The sequence below is a fragment of the Microcaecilia unicolor genome, chromosome 3 (assembly GCF_901765095.1).
Source record: "Microcaecilia unicolor chromosome 3, aMicUni1.1, whole genome shotgun sequence".
In the NCBI taxonomy this organism is placed as follows: domain Eukaryota; kingdom Metazoa; phylum Chordata; class Amphibia; order Gymnophiona; family Siphonopidae; genus Microcaecilia; species Microcaecilia unicolor.
In genome coordinates this window covers 267,493,921-267,517,519 of record NC_044033.1, presented here as the reverse complement: position 1 = coordinate 267,517,519, position 23,599 = coordinate 267,493,921, and the positions used below count along the sequence as shown (strand labels likewise).

Sequence of the window (23,599 nt, the reverse complement as noted above, 5' to 3'; positions counted from 1 at the left end):
CCAGGCAGACCAATCATCTCTGCCAATGGCTCTATTCTAGAACCACTCTCAGTCTTTGTGGACTTCTTTCTGAAACCCTATATACCTCAGATTCCCTCGTACGTCCGGGACTCCACACATATAATCCAACTCATTCAAGATTTCCAAGAGGATCTTACCGATATAATGCTAGTCACAATGGATATCGAATCACTTTATACTAATGTTCCCCAGCTTGAATCATAGAAGAAGTATTAAGAACTAGAACCACTCATAGATGCATTCCAAATCATCTCATCATCACCCTTGCAAGTATAGCCCTCACTAATAACTTTTTCCGTTTCCAAGGAATATTCTATCAACAGATAAAAGGCACAGCAATGGGTGCAGCCATGGACCCGGACTTAGCAAACTTATACGTCGCTCATTTTGAGAAAACTTTCCTTACAACACATCCAAACAAAGACAATATTGTGTTCTACAAACGATACATCAATGACATTTAGATCATATGGCAAGGAGATAATAGCACTCTACAGGAATTTCACTCCTGGTTAAATCTATGAGATGACAATTTGAAATTTAAAATGCAATATAGCTCTACTCATATCACCTTTCTGGATCTCCTTATTAGTAAGACTGACGGACATCTAAAGACCAGCCTCTTCAGAAAACCCACACATCGCAACACATACTTACATTATCAGAGTTACCATCATCTGGCCCTAAAGAAAAATTTACCACTTAGCCAGTTTCTGCACCTGAGAAGGTTATCAATAGAAATCAAACAAAATAAAACATGGAAAAGAAAATAAGATGATACCTTTTTTTATTGGACATAACTTAATACATTTCTTGATTAGCTTTCGAAGGTTGCCCTTCTTCGTCAGATCGGAAATAAGCAAATGTGGTAGCAGATAGTATATATAAGAGAAACATCAAAGCATTACTTTGACAGTCTGACAGAGAAGGGCAACCTTCGAAAGCTAATCAAGAAATGTATTAAGTTATGTCCAATAAAAAAAGGTATCATCTTATTTTCTTTTCCATGTTTTTTGTTTGATTTCTATTGATAACCTTTAAGAGTGGACTAACACGGCTACCACACCTCTCTGCACCTGAGAAGAATTTGCACAGACTTTGAGGATTACACTCATGAAGCACACCATCTACACCAAAGATTCCGCAATAGAGGTTATCCTACTAGGCACATCATCACCGGACACCACAGAGCCATCATGACTACCAGAGAAGCACTCCTCCAACCCCAAACACTCAAAGTGCAACCTGATTTAGTCTGTACTCTCCGATACTCACACCTGTCCAAAAATATACAGAAAAGTATATGACGCCACTGGCATATACTTGAAGGCCACAACTGTTTTAAAGATAAACGCCTAATCATAGCTCACTCCAGAGACTGGAACCTAAAAGAAAAACTGTTGCCCTTCTGCCTACTGAGCCCGCGTCGAGTCACACATTCTCACTTCTCTGGTCACTCTAGCTGTGGCACACGCAGTGTCTGCAAGCACTCTTTGAAGATTTCGACCTTTGTTCACTCACAGAGTCAAAGATCATATGCTCTCCAACATGAGTCCAACTATACCACCACCGATGTCATGAGTCTTTTTAAATTTTAATTTAATTAAACATTTTATTACTCGTACCCACGGTGTCTTGGGAGTGTCGTGTTGATCTCACTACTTGTTTTTGCTGTTCTTTTATTTTTATCCACGTAGCAGATCCTGTTTCTCCACTCTTTGTTGGTATTTGTATTGTGCTGACATTGTAACTCAATGCTTTAAACATTCCTTCATGCTGCCTATCATGATGTATAATTTGTACCCTGACATTTATCATATTTGTTATATGATTGTTTTACTGTGCTGTTTTAATGTGTATATTTCTGATACTATATCATTTTATTCCTATTATTAGGATTCAATTTGCCTGTCTCCCAAGTTTCTCATTGATTATATTTATGCTTATATTTTGTCATTTTACTGTTACGCTATTAATATATTTGTAAGTTTTATATCAAGCTACACTTGCTGTACTCTGCCTTGGGTGAATCCCTTTATAAAGGCAGTTATTAAATCCCAATAAATAAATGAAATGCTAAGTAGTACTGAAAAAGACAGTTGAATTTTCTGGTATAAAATGTTTATTACACTGAGGAATATTACAACCAGCTTCTCAACTACTGTTTGGAGAGATATGACATTAAAAAAAAAACAAACAACGTTACCACCTGCATATGTCTGCAATGCTGAACGGCAAAACTACATACCACAATATGCATTTCTACATTTCCACTACAACTGCATACAGTTCTGCACCATTTACTTTCCTTATTTTAAAAGAAACATACAGATTTGTCATTTCAAATATGATTATTGCATACATGATATTTATTGGCTGAAACTGAATACAGTAGGTAAAAATTCAGTATTTTTAGGTATTTAAATTCTGTGTTTCTTGATTTTTGTTGTTGTTTTATTATTAAAACTAGAGTCAGTGATGAATTTTTGTTAGCAAGGCTTCATAAAGATATATGGATCTGGTAGGCAATGAGGTGGCTGTAGATGGCAATGCTGTTTCTTTTGTTCTGATGCACAGCATCTGATTCCCTTTCTTTTTTGTCAAGCCGATGCCTTCGTTGCCATTCTGAGAAGAAATAAGAGACGAGCAAAATAAATCTGTTAATATTTAAATTAGAAGCTATTTACATTGCTAATCAAAGGACTTCTCATACAAACCACATGGTATCTACTGGACACAGGTTGTCACAAAAAAAAAAAAAAGGGAGGGGGGAGGTGGATTAGCCAAATTTTGAAATTCGTGATTACAATGTTATTGTAATGTTATTGTTATCAGAAATAAGCAAATGTGGTAGCAGATAGTATATATAAGAGAAACATCAAAGCATTACTTTGACAGTCTGACAGAGTGGGAGGGGGAGAAACAGACACTGATGCTAATACTGCTACTCACAAGCACAAAATGGAAAACATTTCCAAAAACAAATCTGTTATTCAGGGTTCCCTGACACAGCACAAAAAAATCCCTAACTCTGTATCAACTGACTCATTTTGGAGATATTGAAATACTGAAAATGCACCCCATTATAAAGCTATGCCTCTTCTTATGAAGAGTAATTCAGAATATTCCTGCAAGATTACTTCCCAAGGACATAAAATTAACTCATTATGTACACCTGCCCTCCCCATCCTAATATGTAAAACCATTTGGAGGGTTTTGTTTTTCCTTTCTTGGAGTTGGGAGTGTGGGATCTCAGATTGCAGCCACAGGTGGATCTGGTGAGTATTTCTGCCCAGGCAAATGCATCCCCTGCTATACTGCAGCCTTCTCATCCTCTGTCTCTCCAGCCTCCATTCCTCCCAACAGAGAGGCCCGTTAAGCGTCTACACATGCCCAATGCGCACCAAAATGGAGTTACCGCCCAACTACTGCATGGCTCTTGTGGTAATTTCATTTTTGGTGCACCTCCGATACACGCGTCTGAAAAATATTTTTTATTTTCGGGCGCACGTAACGGACACGCGCCAAATGGCATTTAAAGCGCGTAGGTCATTACCGCCTGGATTCTTTACCGCTAGGTGGCTGGCGGTAAGGTCTCAGACCCAAAATGGACACATGGCAATTTTGATTTTGCAGCATGTCCATTTTCGGCAAAAAAAAAAAAAAAAAGCCTTTTTTACAGGCACTCTAAAAAAAAAATAGATCGGCATGCACCCAAACCCAACACCTACACTACAACAAGCCATTTTTCAGTGGGCCTTTGTAAAAGGACCCCAGAGTCTTCTCAGGCTGTTTTTCTTTTCTCTCTCCTTACAGACCTCATCACCACTTGCACTCTACTTCTGGACACTTCTGCACTCAGGCTCTCTCAATAGCTGAAAAAATACATAGAACTCCACTAAACCCTTTTCATTTGCATCCCATGCTAGTTCCAAGCACTGAAAACTGGATGCGATAGTACTGCAGCATTCAGGAAAGTACAACACGATCTGAGTTCAAGTGCCGCAGTCTTCAATACCAGTCTGAGGGCCACCTATAGGTCAGGTTTTTAGCATAAAACTAATATACATTACAGATAGTAACATAGTAGATGACAGCAAAGAAAGACCTGTATGGTCCATCCAGTCTGCCCAACAAGATAAACTTATAAGTGCTACTTTATGTGTATACCTGACCTTGATTTGTATCTGCCATTTTCAGGACACAGACCGTAGAAGTCTGCCCAGCACTAGCCCTGCCTCCCACCAGCAGTGCTGCCACCCAATCTCCGCTCAGCTTCTGAGCATCCGTTCCTTCTGAACAGAATTCCTTTATGTTTATCCCACGCATTTTTTAATTCCATTACCGTTTTCATCTCCACCACCTCCCAAGGGAGGACATTCCAAGATATGCATGCATACAATGGGATTATCATGAAAATGTGGCCTGCTGGTGGCCCTGAAGCACTACGAGTAAAGACCAAGGGTCCTTTTACTAAGCTGGAGGGATGATGGGTCAGGTACAGCGTGTGGAGAGAGCCGGGTTGCAGCAGGCAAGGGGATGAGTGAGTAATGAGTGTTAAGCATTCGAGCTCTGCCCAACCCCGGGAACATCAATCTCCTTTGGAGCTGGTTAGACCTACTGTGATAACCCTTGATGCAATTTGGGTTCCACTGGTTACACTCAAAAGAACAGTAAGTGGCAGAGTGAGTAATGTTTATGCAAGGAATAGTTCAAGTTCAGGAAAATGCTCAAATAGCTTATATAAAAAAAATACCAACCCAGCTAAAGATGTTAATTCTACTCTAAGATAACTTGATCATCAGAAAAAAAAAGCTAGAATCTATGGAAAATGTAAGCTGGCAATGAAATTTCATAACCATTCATTTCCTGCTAAACAATGATTTTACCTCAAATAACTTCAAAAAATATATTAATGATTAATCCTGAATGTATCTATTCTGCCAATCTGAAAAATAATCAGATAAATAGGTTAATGGTGAACCAAGTACCAATTATTCCTGTGTACTAGATACTTTGGAATTTCCAGTTTCCCTAGATGTGAACATTGTTCATTTCTTTCATATCAGAACCCAAAAGGGATTGATTCTGGAAACACTGCAGAAATTGTGAACTCAAGTCAGTCTGTATCTGAATGCTTATTGGGCCAGGCAATCCAGAAGAACACAGTTTTTAAGTTGGTGGATGTCAGGACTCAATTTAAATTTACTGTAGCCTTGCAAATAGAGGAATAAAGTTCCAGAAGTTACTGTGTATTTAGGATTCACATTAATTGGTTGTTTTCCGTCAGAGACAAAATGGGGATAGGAGCTCAAGGTGCTTCTGACTCCCCTACTTCTAGGTTCTGTGAAGCTTAATATTTGGCTGTTTTCTTATTCTCAAAAGCATACCATAATTTATTTTCTTCCTGTTGCCTGTTTGGGAATCTTCCTCAAATCAGGCCTCTCTGCAGTTATTTTGTGGTTTAAAACCTAGCATATTTTGAATTACTGATTTCTCTCTCTCACACACACACAACCACAAATTTCATGGTCCAGCATTACACACACAATTTTATATAAACACAGATGTACAGACAAACCTATAGATACTGATATTCTATCTGAGGACAGAGATACTGATATCTATCTATAGAAATAAATGTGTATATGGTAGCTGATAACTACAAAACATTTGCTCCACCTCCACTCTCTTCTACTGTTCAGGGTTTCTCTTACCCTCTTCCTTTCCTCTCACCCAAGGCACACTGTCCCCTCCCTCCTTGACTTCCAGTCCCTATGATAGAACATTAGTCTATACATGTCTTCCCCTCACTGGCAGGCTGTATAACAGAGCTCCAAACTGCCCTACTGCTATTACACACACACTCCTTTATTTAGGCTTTCAAAATTACACTTGCCCTCTTGCCACCCTCAAGTAGACAAGAAGGGGTCAAGAACTCTAACAGTGACCACCATCAGGCCATTTGATAACAGGAAGCAGCAAGGTAAAGCTGGCTGCAAGGAACATTATCCATCTCAACACCCAATGAGCAGAAATAGTGAGAAAGCCAACAGGGCCCCAAGAGGTGGTGGAAGTGTCTTTAACCCTAAATAGGGATGCTAGGGGCCAGGGAGGAGAGAGGATTATACAGGAAAGAGGAAGAGGGCAGAGGTACATAGTGAGAAGTCTGGTGAATGAGAGGGCTGAGAATCTGGAGGAGAGCAAATAGAATTAGCTGTTTGGAGGTAGGGGTGAGAAAGGGGGTTCTATAAGTGTTGGGTAGGGAATGTCCACTTGAATAATACATTCACTAGGGCATTAGTACATAACTGGAGGAGTGGCCTAGTGGTTAGGGTGGTGGACTTTGGTCCTGGGGAACTGAGTTCGATTCCCACTTCAGGCACAGGCAGCTCCTTGTGACTCTGGGCAAGTCACTTAACCCTCCATTGCCCCAGGTACAAATAAGTACCTGTATACAATATGTAAGCCGCATTGAGCCTGCCATGAGTGGGAAAGCGCGGGGTACAAATGTAACATTAAAAAAAAAAGTTCTGGAGGAATCTTCAAAATTTCTCCCTATAACCACCCTCCCAATAAAGTCATGCAAATTTCTTCACCACCTTTCCAAATAGAATGCTTGAAGTGATTAACAGGAAACAAACCAATTACAAATTTGTTTCTCAGTAAAAACATTTTTAAAACCAGATATTAAAATCTTACTTGTGCTTGATCAGTCGTCCACCCTGAATGAGCTGTGCTCCTTCATTAGTGATGTGGCATGCAAAGAGGAGCCAGTTTCTTGGCTGTACCTTGTAGGCAAATCTCATAAATAGCAAAGAGTAGCAACTTAAGGCTGTGGGAAAAATAAGATACATATATGAAAGCTTTATTTAAGGAATATTTAACACAGTTAAAACATTTGCCCTGAAGAGCACAGGTACAAATCAAAGTAGGGTATACACAAAAAGCAGCAAATATGAGTTATCTTGTTGGGCAGACTGGATGGACCGTGCAGGACTTTTTCTGCCGTCATCTACTATGTTACTATGTATTTCAATAATAAATTTCACATAAAACCTTTGAATCATTTTATACCAGATCCTAGTCTCCTTAGTATGACACTGAAGATAAATTTACATACATCAGTGCATGCTGTTTTCTCTCATGCATACTTATTGTGAAGATCCTGAAAACTAGACTGACTGAGGGGTCCCCAGTACAGCTTGGAAAACCCTCTCCTATAACATTCCACTGAAATGTCTACTACTACTACTACTATTTAGCATTTCTATAGCGCTACAGTGATCCTGTCTTTCAGGATATATTTGGCTGTCAGTAATGCTGAATCTATTGGGATGAGACATGTTAAAAAAAAAAACATATTAACTGCGAATTTACACCATCAATATGCCAGCACCATGTATTATGCAATTTAAGGCCACAGGAGCAGTACAAAAATAATCAACCACAATGTGGGAGAGACTAAATTCCATTAAAAAGAAAAACTGGCAAGGAAAATAAAACAAAATTTTTACACCTTTATCTGATATTCTCTCAAGACAGCAGTTCACCAGTTGCACAATAATTGGCATGACAATACTTGGCAAAGAATGGACATCTGTGATTGTGTGGAGTTTCCAAACCAGTGGAAGTCATGTCCTCACTTACCACTGCCTCTGGTAATACAGGTTTCATTGGAGAATGCCTCCTCCTAGTAGGAGAGCGTTTGTGACCAGTGAACTACTACTACTTAACATTTCTAAAGCGCTACTAGGGTTACGCAGCACTGTACAATTTACATAGAGGGACAGTCCCTGCTCAAAGAGCTTACAATCTAGAAGACAAGTGAACGGTCAAATTGGAGCAGTCTGGATTTACTGAACGTTAAGAGTTAGGTGCTGAACGCAGCAATGAAGAGGTGGGTTTTAAGCAGAGACTTGAAAATGGGCAGGGAGGGGGCTTGGCGTATGGGCTCAGGAAGGTTGTTCCAAGCATAGGGTGAGGCAAGGCAGAATGAGCGGAGCCTGGAGTTGGCGGTGGTGGAGAGGGGTACAGAGAGGAGGGATTTGTCCTGTGAACGGAGGTTTCGGGCAGGAATGTAAGGGGAGATGAGGGTAGAAAGGTAGTGAGGGGCAGCAGACTGAGTGCACTTGTAGGTAAGAAGGAGAAGCTTGAATTGAATGCGGTATCTGATTAGAAGCCAGTGAAGTGATCTGAGGAGAGGGGTGATACGAGTATATTGGTTCTGGCGGAATATAAGACATGCGGCAGAGTTCTGAACAGATTGAAGGGGGGATAGATGGCTAAGTGGGAGGCCGGTGAGGAGTAAGTTGCAGTAGTCAAGGCAAGAGGTAATGAGAGCGTGGACGAGAGTTTGGGTGGTGTGTTCCGAGAGGAAAGGGCGAATTTTGCTGATGTTAAAGAGGAAGAAGCGACAGGTCTTGGCTATCTGCTGGATATGCGCAGAGAAGGAGAGGGAGGAGTCGAAGATGACGCCGAGGTTGCGGGCAAATGAGACGGGGAGGATGTGGGTGTTATCAACTGAGATAGAAAGTGGAGGAAGAGGAGAAGTGGGTTTTGGTGGAAAGACGATGAGCTCGGTCTTGGACATGTTCAGTTTCAGGTGGCGGTTGGACATCCAGGCAGCAATGTCAGATAAGTAGGCTGATACCTTTGCCTGGGTCTCCGCGGTGATGTCTGGTGTGGAGAGATACAGCTGGGTGTCATCAGCATAGAGATGATACTGGAAACCATGAGATGAGATCAGGGAGCCCGGGGAGGAGGTGTGGATTGAGAACAGAAGGGGTCCAAGGACAGATCCCTGGGGAACACCAACAGATAGGGGGATGGGGGTGGAGGAAGATCCATGAGAGTGAACTCTGAAGGTGCAGTGGGAGAGATAGGAGGAGAACCAGGAGAGGACAGAGCCCTGGAACCCAAATGAGGACAGTGTGGCAAGAAGTAAATCGTGATTGACAGTGTCAAAAGTGGCGGATAGATCGAGGAGGATGAGGATGGCATAGTGGCCTCTGGATTTGGCAAGGAACAGGTCATTACAGACTTTAGAGAGTGCCGTTTCTGTCGAGTGTAGAGGGCGAAAACCGGATTGAAGTGGATCGAGGATGGCATGAGAGGAGAGAAAATCAAGGCAGCGGCTGTGAACGGCACGCTCAAGTATTTTGGAGAGGAAGGGTAGGGTCAAGTGATGGTTTTTTGAGGAGAGGTGTGACTACGGCGTGCTTGAAGGTGTCAGGGACAGTTGCAGTAGAGAGAGGTTGAGGATATGACAGATGGAGGGGGTGACAGTACGAGAGATGATAAGTAAGCTGGTGGGGATGGGATCAGAGGAGCAGGTGGTGCATTTCGAGGAGGAAAGGTGGCGAGCGGTTTCCTCCTCAGTGATGACAGGAAAGGAGGAGAAAGAGGCTTGGGTTGGTTGGCTGGTTGGTTGAGGGCTTGGGTTGGTTGGCTGGTTGGTTGAGGGCTTGGGTTGAAGGGTGAAGAGGAGGAGATGACTTGGTAGTGAACTCAAGGTTGATCTTTCACACCTTGTCGCGGAAGTAATCAGCCAGTGATTGAGGAGAGAGCGAGGGGGGTGGGAGCTGAGGGCACTTTGAGGAGGGAGTTAAGGGTGGCAAAGAGACGAGGGGGGCTGGAGTTAAGGGTGGCAAAGAGACGAGGGGGGCTGGAGTTGAGGGTGGCAAAGAGACGAGGGGGGCTGGAGCTAAGAGAGTTGGTCAATTGGGTGTAATAGTCCTGTTTGGCAAGGAATAGGGAGGAGTGGAAGGAGGATAGCATGAATTTGTAGTGAAGGAAGTCTGAACGGGTGCGAGATTTCCTCCAGAGGCGTTCAGCAGATCGGGCGCAGGAGCGAAGGTAGCGGATGCAAGGGGTCAGCCAGGGCTGGGGATTAGCACGCTTTGTGGGACAGGAGGTGGATGGTGCGACAGTGTCCAGTGCAGAGGAGAGAGTGGCATTGTAAGCGGAGACAGCCTTGTCGACAGACTCGGAGGACATGATGGAGGGGAGGAGATTAGAAATACCAGAGGATAGGGTGGGAGGGTCAATAGCCTGGAGATTCCTGGAGGTAGTGGTTAAAGTTGGATGGGGCGGGGGGGGGGGGGGGTGAAGAAGTGTGAAGGTGATTAGGTGATGAGAGGAAGAGCTGAGGCGTGGAAATTAGAGGGAGCGCCGGAGAAGGAGAGGACGAGGTCGAGACAGTGGCCGTCTCGGTGAGTAGGGGAGGTGGAGCATAGCTGGAGGTTGAAGAAGGATGTTAGAGTGAGGAACTGAGAAGCGTGAGGGTCGGATTGGTCATCAACGTGTTTATTAAAGTCTCCGAGAATGAGGGATGGAGATGAGGGTTCTAGAAAAACGGAAAGCCAGGCATCGAAGTCGGTGAGGGAGGGAGGAAGGAAGAGAGGGATTTATTAGGGGGGTGGTAAATGACTGCCACTCTGAGTGACAATGGGTAGAATAGTCGGATGGAGTGTGCTTCAAAGGATTAGAAGCAGTGAGACTGCGGTAGGAGGAGGGGTTGGAGACTGCGGTAGGAGGAGGGGTTGGAGACTGCGGTAGGAGGAGGGGTTGGAGACTGCGGTAGGAGGAGGGGTTGGAGACTGCGGTAGGAGGAGGGGTTGGAGACTACAGGAAGGCGAAAGTAGTAGCCCGACGCCTCCACCATGGCCAGCTGGGCAGGGAGTGTGGGAGAAGAGATAACCTCCATGACAAAGGGAGTGAACTGCTCTAATCAAGTTCACAGATGGACGAGTCGCAGTGGGGAAGCAGGGATCGTACAAGTAAGAATCCGTGTCTCTCCACCTCCCCCAACTGCCAACCTTCTGTGAGCCAAGAAATGGCAATTGACAGGCTGGGTTCTGGCCTGTGGGCTATAGGTTGGACAAGCCTATCCTAGAGGTAAACAACTTTGCTTTCCTGTGAAAACAAGCAGCACACTGTGGTTGCAAAAAGTCTCTACTAACACTGGAGAAAACATGCTTTTGTGGGTGAAAACCTTTGTTTTCACAAATGTATAACAAAGAAGTCAACCAGAAATTAGTTCAAATCACTTGCTATACCTCTTTCATTTGCAAGCCAATTTACAATGAAACAAAAAGAAGCAGCAATTTACAATTAATAACAGTTTACAAAAAGATTAACAAATGACTGCAAGAGCCACACTACAGTTAAATACACTTTGCTAATATGATAGAGCTTGTCTCATATGTACAGCCTACGTGCCAAACACCGAGCAATATAATCACTTTTTCAGGCTGGTTTTAAATGACAAGTAGTTAAGCAAGCTCAGTCCTGAGGTACAATGTCACTGAGTTCCAGAGGGAAGGAGCAAACTAAATATAGGCTTATCAGCCTGTGATTTCTTTTTCTTTTTTTGAAGTCCAATCATTTTTATTGGTATTTATGCATTTTCATAACACAAAAGAAAACATTATAAAAAATGTGAGGAATAAACTGTGGCTACAGTGGCAATATTATTGCCTACATTTTGCAACATCATACTGAATCATCATTATCCATACAGAATTAGAAAATGTTGGAAAATATATTCATATATCAATTATTAGGTTTACTTTGATCAGGAGTAGAAACATATGTCTGTAAATATGACCAAGTATGACGTTTATGACAGTGACTTTCTGGAGACATCAAGTTGGTTTCATATTTACATGTTAGTACGAGTTCCACCAAAACTGGGCATTAACTATATTCAGATTTTTAAGATTTGTCATAATTTGTTGTAAAGCAATTGTTGTAAGAATATGAAGTAGGTTAATAGCACTATCCTCCATCTGAGACATTTTCAGGCAGATACTGAATATCGCAGTGCAGTAAGACATAGGTATTTCTGTATTAAATATTTTCCTATTCCTTAGAGTCCCTCCGGACCAGCCCAGCTGAACTGATCGGTTGTGCACGCCTTTCAACAGGTGGAGTCTGAGAACAATGTTTCTTGAGAGAGCCAATAAGAGCCCAGCTCAGCCCTATCAATTCTCAGTATTCTCAGTCTTCAGCAGGTGAAAGACGTTCGCAGTGCAGTAAGATAGGTACATCTGTATTAAATATTTTCCTAATATATGCCCATATGCGAATCCAAAATTGATGAACAAGTGTGCAATTGTAAATTAGATGTTCTAAAGTACCTGGGTGCATAGCGCATGTCCAACATTTATTAGAAAATGTTAGATCTAATCTTTGCAATTTGACAGTGTCCATATCAATCTGTATCCAAGAAGAAAGAGAGAGATTGTGTTATCAATGCTGGTAAAGTGCATCTAATGCGATGGGACCAGAAATATGGCCAATGGTCATCTGCGATTTTCACACCAATCTCTTTTGACCATATGTCTCGAGAGGTGTAAGTGTCCATTATAACCTGATTTATCAGCAAATAGTTTATACTAGTTTGATGCCTCATGCTTCAATGTAGATACTATAAAACAAAGTGAATAAAGTGTAGGAATACCACTCATCATCTCCTCAATATGCACGTTTGAGAACATCTTGTGTCCATTTGTAACATGCTTTGAATGTAAAAGCATACTTGGAGTGGATTTCTGAGAAGGATATAAGTTTACTATCGGATATAACATCCTTAACACAACGTATACCTCTTGATAGCCAGCCAGCCAGCCAGCCAGCCAGCCAGCCCATACAATGGGTATATTATTAAGTTAAATGATAGGATTATTCCAGAGAGAGCATATATGGTGTGATTAGAATGGAATATTGGATTTTCTGACAGATGTCTCCTCAATTTGGCAAGTATAAAAGATTCAAGTGTGGCAGCGTGACTAATTTCAATCTCCAAGGCCCAGATGCACTAAACTTTAACGACCCTTTAACGAAGAAATTTTCAACCATAGCATGCATTAAAGGCCATTTTCCGACGACGCTAGCAGCTAACTAAAACGGAATGTAAACGAGTAACTACCATTGTAATGTGGACGATTCGGGATGCACTAACCATACTGAGGATTACACCAAATCATTTACCGCAAAATATTTAACGTGAGGTCAGAGCTGTCACTCCCCGCTTCCCCCGCATAAAAATCCAAGCTGGGATGTTTAAGTGAGATTAAATAAAAACGCTACCAATAAAGAACGACAAGTTGGATGCAGTACTTCATAGGCTTCCCCCTGCATTAATAGAAAAGCAAAACAAAAATCAAAAAAGAATCGGGAGGGGGCAAAGGCACTCGCCAGGAGCGTCCTGTATGGATGGCCTTGCCCTCCCCCCCCCCCCCCCGCCCGAGGTCCCCGCTGCTCCCTGCTTCCCCCTGCACGAAAACTCAAAATTTTAGCAGCCCTGGCCCCCCTCCCTTCCTTTCTCTCTACTCTCTCACAGCTCTGCCTCCCGCTGCCCCCCTGAGGTCGCCACCATACCCCCTCCACCGGCCCCCCCCTCTGCAGTACTGGACCTGCGCAGCGCCTCTCACCTCTGTGTGAGGGTGCTGCACGGGCAAGAAGAACATCTGATCGCCACCAGTCTTCAGGATGTCTCTCTCCTTTCCTGACCTGGGCCCGCCCCCATCTGACGTAGGCCCAGGTCAGGGAAGGAGAGAGACATCCTGAAGACTGGCGACGATCGGATGTTCTTCTTGCCCATGCAGCGCCTTCAAACAGAGGTGAGAGGCACTGCGCAGGCCCGGTAATGCGGAGGGGGGCTGGGCAAGGGGCGGAGAATGGCGGGAGGCGGAGCTGTGGCAGAGTAGAAAGAAAGGAAGAGAGGAAGGGAGGGGGGGCTGGGGCTGCTAAAATTTTGGGTTTTTGTGCAGGGGGAAGCGGGGAGCAGTGGGGACCTCGAGCGGGGGGGGGGGGGGGGGGGGGGCAAGGCTGTCCATACAGGACACTCCTGACGAGCGCCTTTGCCCCCTCTCGATCCTTTTGTGATTTTTGTTTTCATTTTGCAAGCCACGTGTTTGTGTTGGTTTTTTTTTTTTTGTTTGTTTTGACGTTTGTGGCATGCGCAGAGCAGCCAGCATAATGCTTGGCTGCTCTGCGCATGCTTTAGGGGCCGATTACCGACGGGGAATACACCAGTTTAACGAATCTTTGATACATTGTACTTTTCAATACCGTACGGAACATGTGTGACTTGTTTTTTTGGTGCATTCTTCGTTTTTTCAAATTCGTTAAGGACTTTAACGTCTTAGATTCTTTTACGTTTGGTTGATGCATCTGGGCCCAAAAGTAACCATGGGGGGGGGGGGGGGGGGGTTGATGAGGTAGCATTCCTGATATGCCAGAGCATGCCCTGTCGCAAAATAAATGCTTTATAGTAGTCAACAAAATTAGGTAGGATAACCCCTCCCTTATCCTTAGGTGTTTGGAGCTTATGCAGAGCTATTCTGGGGGGGGGGGGGGGGGGGAAGGGTTATTATACCAAAAAAGTTAGCTATTCGTGTATTCAATGATTTATAAAAGGAATTAGAGAAGAACATAGGGAGCATGCTGATATTATAGAATACAACTGGTACAACAGACATCATCATAATGGTAATAACTTGGCCCCACCATGAGATATGTTTCGGGGACCATCTGTCATATAATTCAGTAATAGTTTTTAGTATTCTTGCTTTGTTTTTATGCATAGTATCATATAAATCATAGTGTAAATGAATGCCCAGGTATTTAAGACCTGACGGTATCCATTTGAAACTATAGTTACTAATAAGAGCTTTCTGGATATAGATTTTGACCAATTTCTTTTATAAGCTAATATGTTGCTGAAGCAATCTATTAATTGCATAAGTGAATCAACAGATTTCTCTGGATCAGTGATATATATTAATATGCCATCTGTGTATGCTGACAATTTGTATTCATGATCCTTGTATATGCTGCCTTTTATATTATTCGGTTGTCTGACTGCTATCAATAAAGATTCCAGGGCCACATCAAACAGTAGCAGTGAAAGGGGGCATCCTTGCCTCGTGCCTCTATATAATGAGAAAGGCGAAGACATTGATTAACAATTTTGCCATAGATGCAGCATATAGCGTCTGTATCACATGCACAAAATGATCTCCACAGCCAAATCATTTAACAGCAGCAAACATGCAGTTCCACTTGCCACAATCAAAGTCTTTCTCGGCAGCAAATGATACCAAGAAGGCCGTATGATCAACTGTTTTAGCAAGGTGTATTAATTTTAAGCTTAATCTAGTATTATTAGATGAGTGGCATCCTGCAATAAAACCTGTTTGACTCATATGAATTATATGTTCCATAACTACTGAAAGGCGCATTGCAACAATTTTTGCATCTGTATTTATTAGGGATAGAGGTCTATAATTAGATACCAATGTATCGTCTCGACCTGGGTTTGGAAGTACAATCATGATGGCCTCAGCATTTAAAGAAATCAATGGTGTATTCATCTCCACCTGGTGTTTTACTAGTCAAGTGATTTCATAGCTTTAATTACTTCAGAAAGAGCTATTTCCTTTTCTCATTCTTTCTGGTCTTGTTCAGTGAGTTTTCGACCTAACAAACTTCTGAATATCACTGAAGACCCATCTTTTTAATAAGGCATACCACACAGAACAACAAATATAAATGCATGCATCTCCTTTACACAGACCTATTTTTATAATATCTGTTTGTTCTAAACTTCTACCATGTTACTCAAAATCTCTATGTAACAATTAAGTGATAATGTTCTAATCCATTACCACCAAATATGATACATTGTAAGCCACAATGAGCCTGCAAAAAGGTGGGCAAATGTGGGATACAAATGCAATAAATAAATAAAATAAATGAATGAAGTTAGTTAAAATATCTAGATCTGTTACTGCCTCTGAGGTATACAGTTTGTTATAGAATTGCATAAACTGTGGCTGTATCTTTGTTAGCAGTAATTTTTTTGCCAGTCTTATTTTTAATTGCTGCAATATGGTTTCTGAGTTCCTTTAAGATAAGACACCAACATTTTACCAGTTTTATTAGCAGACGAATAATAATGAGTTTGTTGTAAAAAGATGTCCTTCCTGGCTTTGTTGCTTAGGAGTTGATTATATTTGCATTTAATGTTAAGGAGTTTCTGTAAGGTTATATTGTTATATTTTTGAATAAGTTCTGATTCCAGTTTTTGTATTTCTGATTCGTATTGTCTTTCTTCTGAGTTTTATTGCTTACTTAACTTTCTTGAGTATCCTATTATATGTCCCCTTATAGGAACCCGAAGTATAGCTATGTTATGCAAGGTTCCACGTTAGGAGTCACTGACCAAGAAAGGGATCTCGGCATCATTGTTGATGATACTATGAAATCCTCTACTCAGCGTGCTCTGGCAGCGGCTAAGAAGCAAATAGAATGTTAGGTATTATTAGGAAAGGAATGGAAAACAGAAGTGAGGACATTATAATGCTTTTGTATCGGTCCATGGTGCAACCGCACCTCGAATATTGTGTTCAATTCTGGTCGCCGCATCTCAAAAAAAGATATAGTGGAATTTGAAAAGGTACAAGAAAATGAAAAGGGGATGGGATGACTTCCTTATGAGGAAAGGCTGAAGCATCTAGGGCTGTTCAGCTTGGAGAAGAAACGGCTGAGGGAAGATATGATAGAGGTCTATAAAATAATGAGTGGAGTGGAAAGGGTAGACGTGAATCATTTGTTTACTCTTTTCAAAAATACTAGGACTAGGGGGCATGCAATAAAGCTACAAAGTAGTAAATTTAATAGAATCAGAGAAAAGTTTTCTTCACTCAACGTGTAATTAAACTCTGGAATTCGTTGCCAGAGAATGTGGTAAAGGCAGTTAGCTTAGCAGGATTTAAAAAGGGTCTGAACAGCTTCCTAAAGGAAAAGTCCATAGAACATTACTAAATTGACTTGGGAAAAACCACTGCTTATTTCTGAGATAAGCAGCATAAAATGTATTGAGTTTTTTTGGGATCTTGCCAGATAATTAGATTGTAAGCTCTGTCGAGCAGGGGCAGTCTCTTCGTGTTCAAGTGTACAGCGCTGCGTACATCTAGTAGCGCTATAGAAATGATAAGTAGTAGTAGTATTTGTGACCTGGATTGGCCACTGTTGGAAATAGGATGTTGGGCTTGATGGACCTTTGGTCTGTCCCAGTGTGGCAGTACTTACGTACTGATGAGTGTGGAATATAAACACCCAGAACAGAATCCTTGAGTTACTCCACTATTCACCTTCCTCTATTGAGACTGACAATTTAACCCTACTCTGTTTTCTCTCTTTTAACCAGCTGACTCTGTTCCAATAAACCGCATCTGTTTTCAGCAATTTTCATTTGCCAGGCACCAACCTCAGGCTCACCAGTTTGTAGTTTCCCAGATCACCAATGGAAACTTTATAAAAACTGGCCTTACACTGGTCATCCTCCAATTTAAATTTTTGAGTTATTTCAGTACTCTGGGATGTATACCATCTGGTCCAGGTAATTTGCTGCTCTTTAGCTTGTTGATTTGGCCTATTACACCTTCCAGGTTTACTGAAATTTATTTCAGTTCATCCAAATCACCTTTAAAATATTTTTAGCATGGGGAGCTCCTTTACATCCTCCTCAGTAAAGACTGACTGCCCCTTTTACTCTTAGAGCTAATGGACCAACTCACTTCTTCACAAGTTTCCTGCTTCTATGTACCTTAAAAAGTTTTATTATGAGTGTCTGTATGATAAGGTTGTTTGTTTTGTTTTAAGAGAATTTACTTTCCTTATTAATGCTTTGCATCGAACTTGCCAGCTTTTATGCTGTTTCCCGTTTTCTTCATTCAGGATCCTCTTTTGTTTTTTTTTTTAATATGTCCTTTTGGTTATAATAGCCACTTTCTTTTAACCATGTTGACTGTAATTTGGCCTTCTTTCCATTTTTTTAAATGGTCCAGGCATTCAAGATAGTATTTTTAAAACAACACTTATAACAGATTTAAAATTCAACCATTACACCTGCTCCTTTGATTTATTATAATTATTTTATTTTACTTTTTTCCTTATTGGGATTATGCCAGACACACGGTTGGAAACCACTTGCTGGGTTTGAAGGACCTTTGGTCTGACCCACTATAATATTTATGATATGACAAAAATGCAACACATATAGGTCAGTGTTGATCAACCGGTGTGCTGTGAGTCCGTAGGGATTCCACAGGCATAGGCATTGCTATGGGATGGAAAGTGCCAACCCAAAATCCCCACGTCAATCCGGCATTACCTCTTCATACCACTCTTTCCTCTGTTCCCTCCTACAGATACAACAGTTTTCCTACTTCCCTCTGCTCGTGCGGGCCTCCATACTTGCTGCGTTAGCTAGCAGTGATTACAGAAGGCTCTCTCCCCGGCCAGCCCTGAGGTCATTCCCTCTGTCACAACTTCCTGTTGTCGTATGGGAAGGACAAGGCAGATGGAACACTTCAGGCCAGCCAGAGGAAGCTAGATATAATTGCTGCTGGCATTGCCGGCCAATGCTACAAAACAGTAGGCCTGCAGGGAGAGGGGGCGGTGGGAGGTAGGAAGACATGCTAGACCTGTAAGGGGAGGGGGGAAAAGAGAAGCTGCACATAGATGGAAAGAAGAGGACAAAATAGTGCACATGGATAGAAGGGAAAGGGGGAAGGGGAAATAATAAGGGGGACTGTTGCACTAGAGAATGTTTGTCCCAGTCCCCATCTGCAGAAGCCTCAAACACTTATGATTTTATATCTCAATCTTTTTATTCAAGTATAAAAAGGAATATTCTTGTGACTGTTTATAAATCACAAATAGAAAACAATAACAACAACGAGCAAGTATAATAACCCCTCCCCCACCTACCATCCTCTACCCTTCCAACCCCTCCCCACCTACCATCCTCTACTCTTCCAACCCCAACTCCAAAGAACCCTAATCCACCTTGCTATAATGCTCAGGGGTACAAAATACAATCCAATCTGTATGCCCTAATAGGGGAGAAATATGCCGTACAAAGCACTGTTATTATTTATCCATAGATTAAAAATCATAAGTCATCAACAATCTCAGGATTCAGTCTAGCTCTGTCTTCTACAGTCCTTCCTGTAATAGAAAATGTCTTCTCAGAAGATGTGCTGGTAGCAGGAATGCACAGGATCCCCCATGCAAATTGTGTCAGGTGTGGCCAGTACTTTTGCTTGTTAAAAAAAAAAAATGAAAACATTGTTGTCTGCATCACTCGAATATAACTGTCCAATTCAATAACAGCCTTCAAAGTAGAAAATGACACGGGGACAAAGTTTGGCCTCATGGGTATGGTCTCCGTTCCTGTGTCATTCTCTATGTTGCACATGGATGAAAGAGAAAGAGATGGAAAACAAGATTTCAGAAGGAGGCAGAAAATAGAAGAAAGCTGAATGTGAAAGATCAGAGCTAAAAAGATGTACAGCAGGAAATGGAGAGAAAAAAAACAGCAAATGGGCAGAACATCCTGAAAACAGGGCTAAGCTCACAAAGGGAAGCAGAACCAGAGACTGGGAACAATATAATTAGAAAAAAAGGTATGAAAAATGATGTTATTCTGTTTAGTGATTGTCAATTTTGAGAAACTGCATCTGCCAGTGTTGCAACTGAGGTGAGGGATTCAGCTGGTATGTGGTGTCTATATATTTATTTATTGCATTTGTATCCCACATTTTCCCACCTATTTGCAGGTTCAGTGTGGCTTACAATACATTGTGAGTCATGGAATTACATTGGTTACAATATGGTTATGGGTTATATTGAGAAGAGTTATGGGAAGACAGTCGAAGTCATACATGTTTTGGGAAAACAAGTCAAAGTCAAACATAGTTTGGGAATGGAACAGTAGAATGTAACAATGGGGAAGTGATCGGCGATAGAACAATGGCGAGAGAACATTAGGGTATAACAGTTCCATCTGTGGGTAGGGTTTTAAGTGTGGTGAGATTAAGGGGAAGAGAGATCAGAAGAGAGTGTATTGCCCTATCTCTGTTAGTGCGTAAGGACTTCATATGTTTTGATTCTTGCCATAGCTTTTCTCGAAGAGGTGAGTTTTCAATAGTTTGCGGAAGTGGGTTAATTCATAAATCATTTTCAAGTTGCGTGGTAGTGTATTCCAGAATTTTGTGCTTGTGTAAGAGAAGGTTGAGGCATGCAGTGCTTTGTATTTTATGCCTTTGCACTTAGGGAAGTGGAGATTGAGGAAAGTTCGGGATGATCTTTTGGCATTTCTGGGTGGCAGGTCTATTAAGTCAGACATGTATGCAGGGGCCTCACCATGAATGATCTTGTGGACCAAGGTACATACTTTAAAGGTGATACGTTCTATGAGTGGGAGCCAGTGCAGTTTCTCACGTAAGGGTTTTGCACTTTCGTATATAGGAATCTGTAACAATCCATCTTGTTCCAGTCTCCCAGTAACAGGTATATTGGTGCTCTAATGTATTTCAGTAGCATAATTAAATGAAATAACTACTTCTGAAGGTTACAGGTACGGGTAGAGATGGAGGAAACTACTTGCAGGGATGAGTGGAGATGGAATGGATCTTACAGGGGACAGGCAGATAGTGGTGTGCCCTGACAATTTGTGCCATGAGATGAAAAAGGTTGAAAAAAAAAGTCACCAAATATAGGCACTATTATAACTGGACAAATCTGGTTACTACTAGGCAGTTGGGGGGGGGGGGGGGGGGGAACCTGCCTATAACTTGAGGACAAATAGTACAATTGTCAAAATTAAATTGGCTTCTACATCTGCCAATGGATGTTTTTAGATTCAAAGCTGTATTAGATAATGCAATATTGTAAAGGTAACATTTTGTAAAAAGATGCCCCACTGAACTTCATGGGGAAAAAAAATAAAATTTAAAATGATAGGCCTTGTTCTTTGTTTTGTTTTGTTACCACACACCATTCTAATGCTTGAAGAGAATACTGAACTGTATTCTCCAGCTACTATTCTCCCCTTCTCAGTGGCATCTAGACAGAAATATTTGGGGAGGGGGCAAAAAAAAAAAAGGTTGGGGGCAGGGGAAAACCAAAGTGACATTGAGCCATCATACTTATTCCCTATGCCTTTATATAAGCTATGAAAGACACTAAGTCCCAAGGGATCTCTTTGCATAAAGAATCCCACCAACTAGTATCAGCCATCCAGAAAACTACCATTGTAAAATGACAGCATTATTTCACAAATTCTTCAATGGCAGTGAAATCTGAATTCCATACAAGATAGACCACCTAGTTCCAGGAGGGACACTTTTTGACCAATCCTGGTTTTGAATTTATACCTCAATGCAGCTTGGGAGTTATAGTCCCTGGTTTTACCCATTGAAAATCATGATACAGATCCCATAATGCATTAGTATAGGGTTGTCAGAACTAGCCTAATATCTCCCTGTTGAAACTGGGTAACTTGGCAGCTCTGAGATTCTCAGTGTAAACCCTGAACCTCCAGATTTGTAACACATAGCACTGTGCAACAATGAATCTAGGACCTTTCCCCATTAAAAAAAAAATTCCAATTGCAAAATATAAAGAAAATAGATGTCAATTCCTACTGTAAAACAGTTTCCATTCGCTAAATTAGAGCACAAAATTATTTATGCTGCCTTGTTGTCTGGCCATTTTATTCATGTTTGTCACATTCTCCAGTTTTTGCTTTCCTCTGTCTTAACTCTCTTTCCATGGCCCCTAGTCCATATGCCATTTTCCCCTTTTTGTCTTCATTTCCTCTCCTACATCCATCTCCTATTTCTCATCCTATGATTCCTCAGGTTTTTTTTTTATTCTAACACTCCCCTCTCTCCCTGCTCCTTCTAGCATCTCCTCTTCCCTCTATCTAGCAACTCCTTTCTCTCCTCCTTTTACAGCACCCCTCTTCCCCTCTTTTGCCCAGCATCTCCTCTCTTTTCACCTTCATTCAGTATTTCCCTATCACCCTACTCCCCACTGTGTCCAGCATCTCCCCCTCTATTACCCATGTCCAGCATAATCACCTGTCTTCCTATTCTCATGACCAGCATTTCCTGTCACTCTGTAATCCCATGTCCAGCATCCCCCTTCAGATAACGGCATGTCTCTTTTTACTCATTACTCAATCCAGCATCTCCTCTTTCCTCCAAGCGAGCATCTCCCTTGGCTTCTTACTCCCCCCATGTCCACCATCTACCCTTCCCTGCCTAAGAAAGCGCATTTCATTCCTTTCCATCCTTCCCTAATCCAGCATTTCATCTCTCTCTCCTACCAACTTTTGTCCAGCATTTTCTCTTGCCACCCCTACATTTAGAATCTTGTCGTCTCCATATTCCCCATTCCTGTGTTTAGCATCTTGCCTCTTAAGGGAAGATGGGGAGGGGGTAAAGGGAGGCAGTCTTTCTACCTTCCACCATAAACCCAGCATTTCCCCTCTGTGTTTCTACTACACACAGGGTCCCTATTTGTCCTCTGTGCCTATTCCCTCCCCCCCTCACTGTGGCCACTATTCCCACCTCCACCCTATCCAGTATCTCTTCTCTTTCTCCCTCCATAGGCAAGCATAATCCCTCCCCATCCTAATTCATCAACACATCTACTACCTAGCCCATATCTAGCATTTGCCCCTGGCTCCGATCCAGAATCTCACCTCTATTCTATTTGCTGCTTCTTCTGCCACTGCTGCTTTCTGCAATGTGCAGCAGCGGAAATAAAGCAGAGAAAAGCCACAGGGCCTTCCATCTTGCCTGCGCTGCTACACTCTCTGCCAAAACTGGTCCCACCCCCTCTAAAATCACTTCCTGTGGAAGATGGAAGGCCCAGAGGTTTCTCTCTGCTTTAGTGCTGCTGCTGCACATGCAGAAAGCAGAAGTGGCAGAGGAAGCAGTGGATAGAAGAGATGCAATTCTGACGCAGCAGAGGAGTCATATCTGCAAGAACTGGGGTGGTAACAGGGTGGCACTTGCTATTTCTTATTGATACCTATATGCTCCTTCTTGCCTCTAAATATGTCTAAAAATAAGCAAAATTTGTTATGTTGAGGTAAAGTTGATTACCTGTACCAAATCTCAAAAAAGGGTACAGTGGTACTTTCAAAAGATAGCAATTAACCAGCCACACAAATCAGCCATGCGACCACCTATCAGCTCCAAACAGAAAATGCTTCTGTTCATGTGCAGCATTTATTTGGCTCACACCTTTTTTCAGTTGCAATTCAAGATGAGTGACATTAAGGTAGAGTAGGTTTTTCCTGTCTGTGGAGAGCTCATAATGTAAGTTTGTACCTGAGGCAAATGTAGAGTTAAGTGACTTGCCCAAGGTTGCAAGGAGCAGCGGTAGGATTTGAATCGGACTTCTCTAGTTCTCAGCCTGTTGCTCTACTAGGTTGCTAGGTTAGCATATCTTTCAAAGACCATAGTGGTTTGGGTGACAGCACAGATTTCACATGGTCATCGTAGCCCTGTCCCAAACAATGACAGACATTTTGGAAATTCCTGGGACAGATCTGAAGCCAGCTTGCTTCTCAGACATTAAGAAAATTGATGACAAATCAAATGAAAACACAAAAACAAAACAAAAAAAGTGCTTTATGTTTGAAACCTGCCAGTATGGTCTCACTGAAAAAAAGAAAGAAAGAAAAAGAAAAAAAAAAGGGCAG

General features: G+C 42.0%; 1 protein-coding gene across 1 annotated transcript in view; it reads right to left on the bottom strand.

Annotated features, from left to right (window-relative positions):
* Nucleotides 1–2,125: 2,125 nt before the first annotated feature.
* Nucleotides 2,126–23,599, bottom strand: part of MPC1 (mitochondrial pyruvate carrier 1) — a 71,247-nt gene continuing 49,773 nt past the window's right edge. The window contains exons 4-5 of the mRNA XM_030198078.1: nt 6,724–6,856; nt 2,126–2,646 (exon numbers count right to left, since the gene is read on the bottom strand). Of these exons, the coding sequence (XP_030053938.1) occupies nt 2,622–2,646; nt 6,724–6,856 (158 nt within the window). The 3' untranslated portion in view covers nt 2,126–2,621. The remainder of the gene's footprint in view (nt 2,647–6,723; nt 6,857–23,599) is intronic.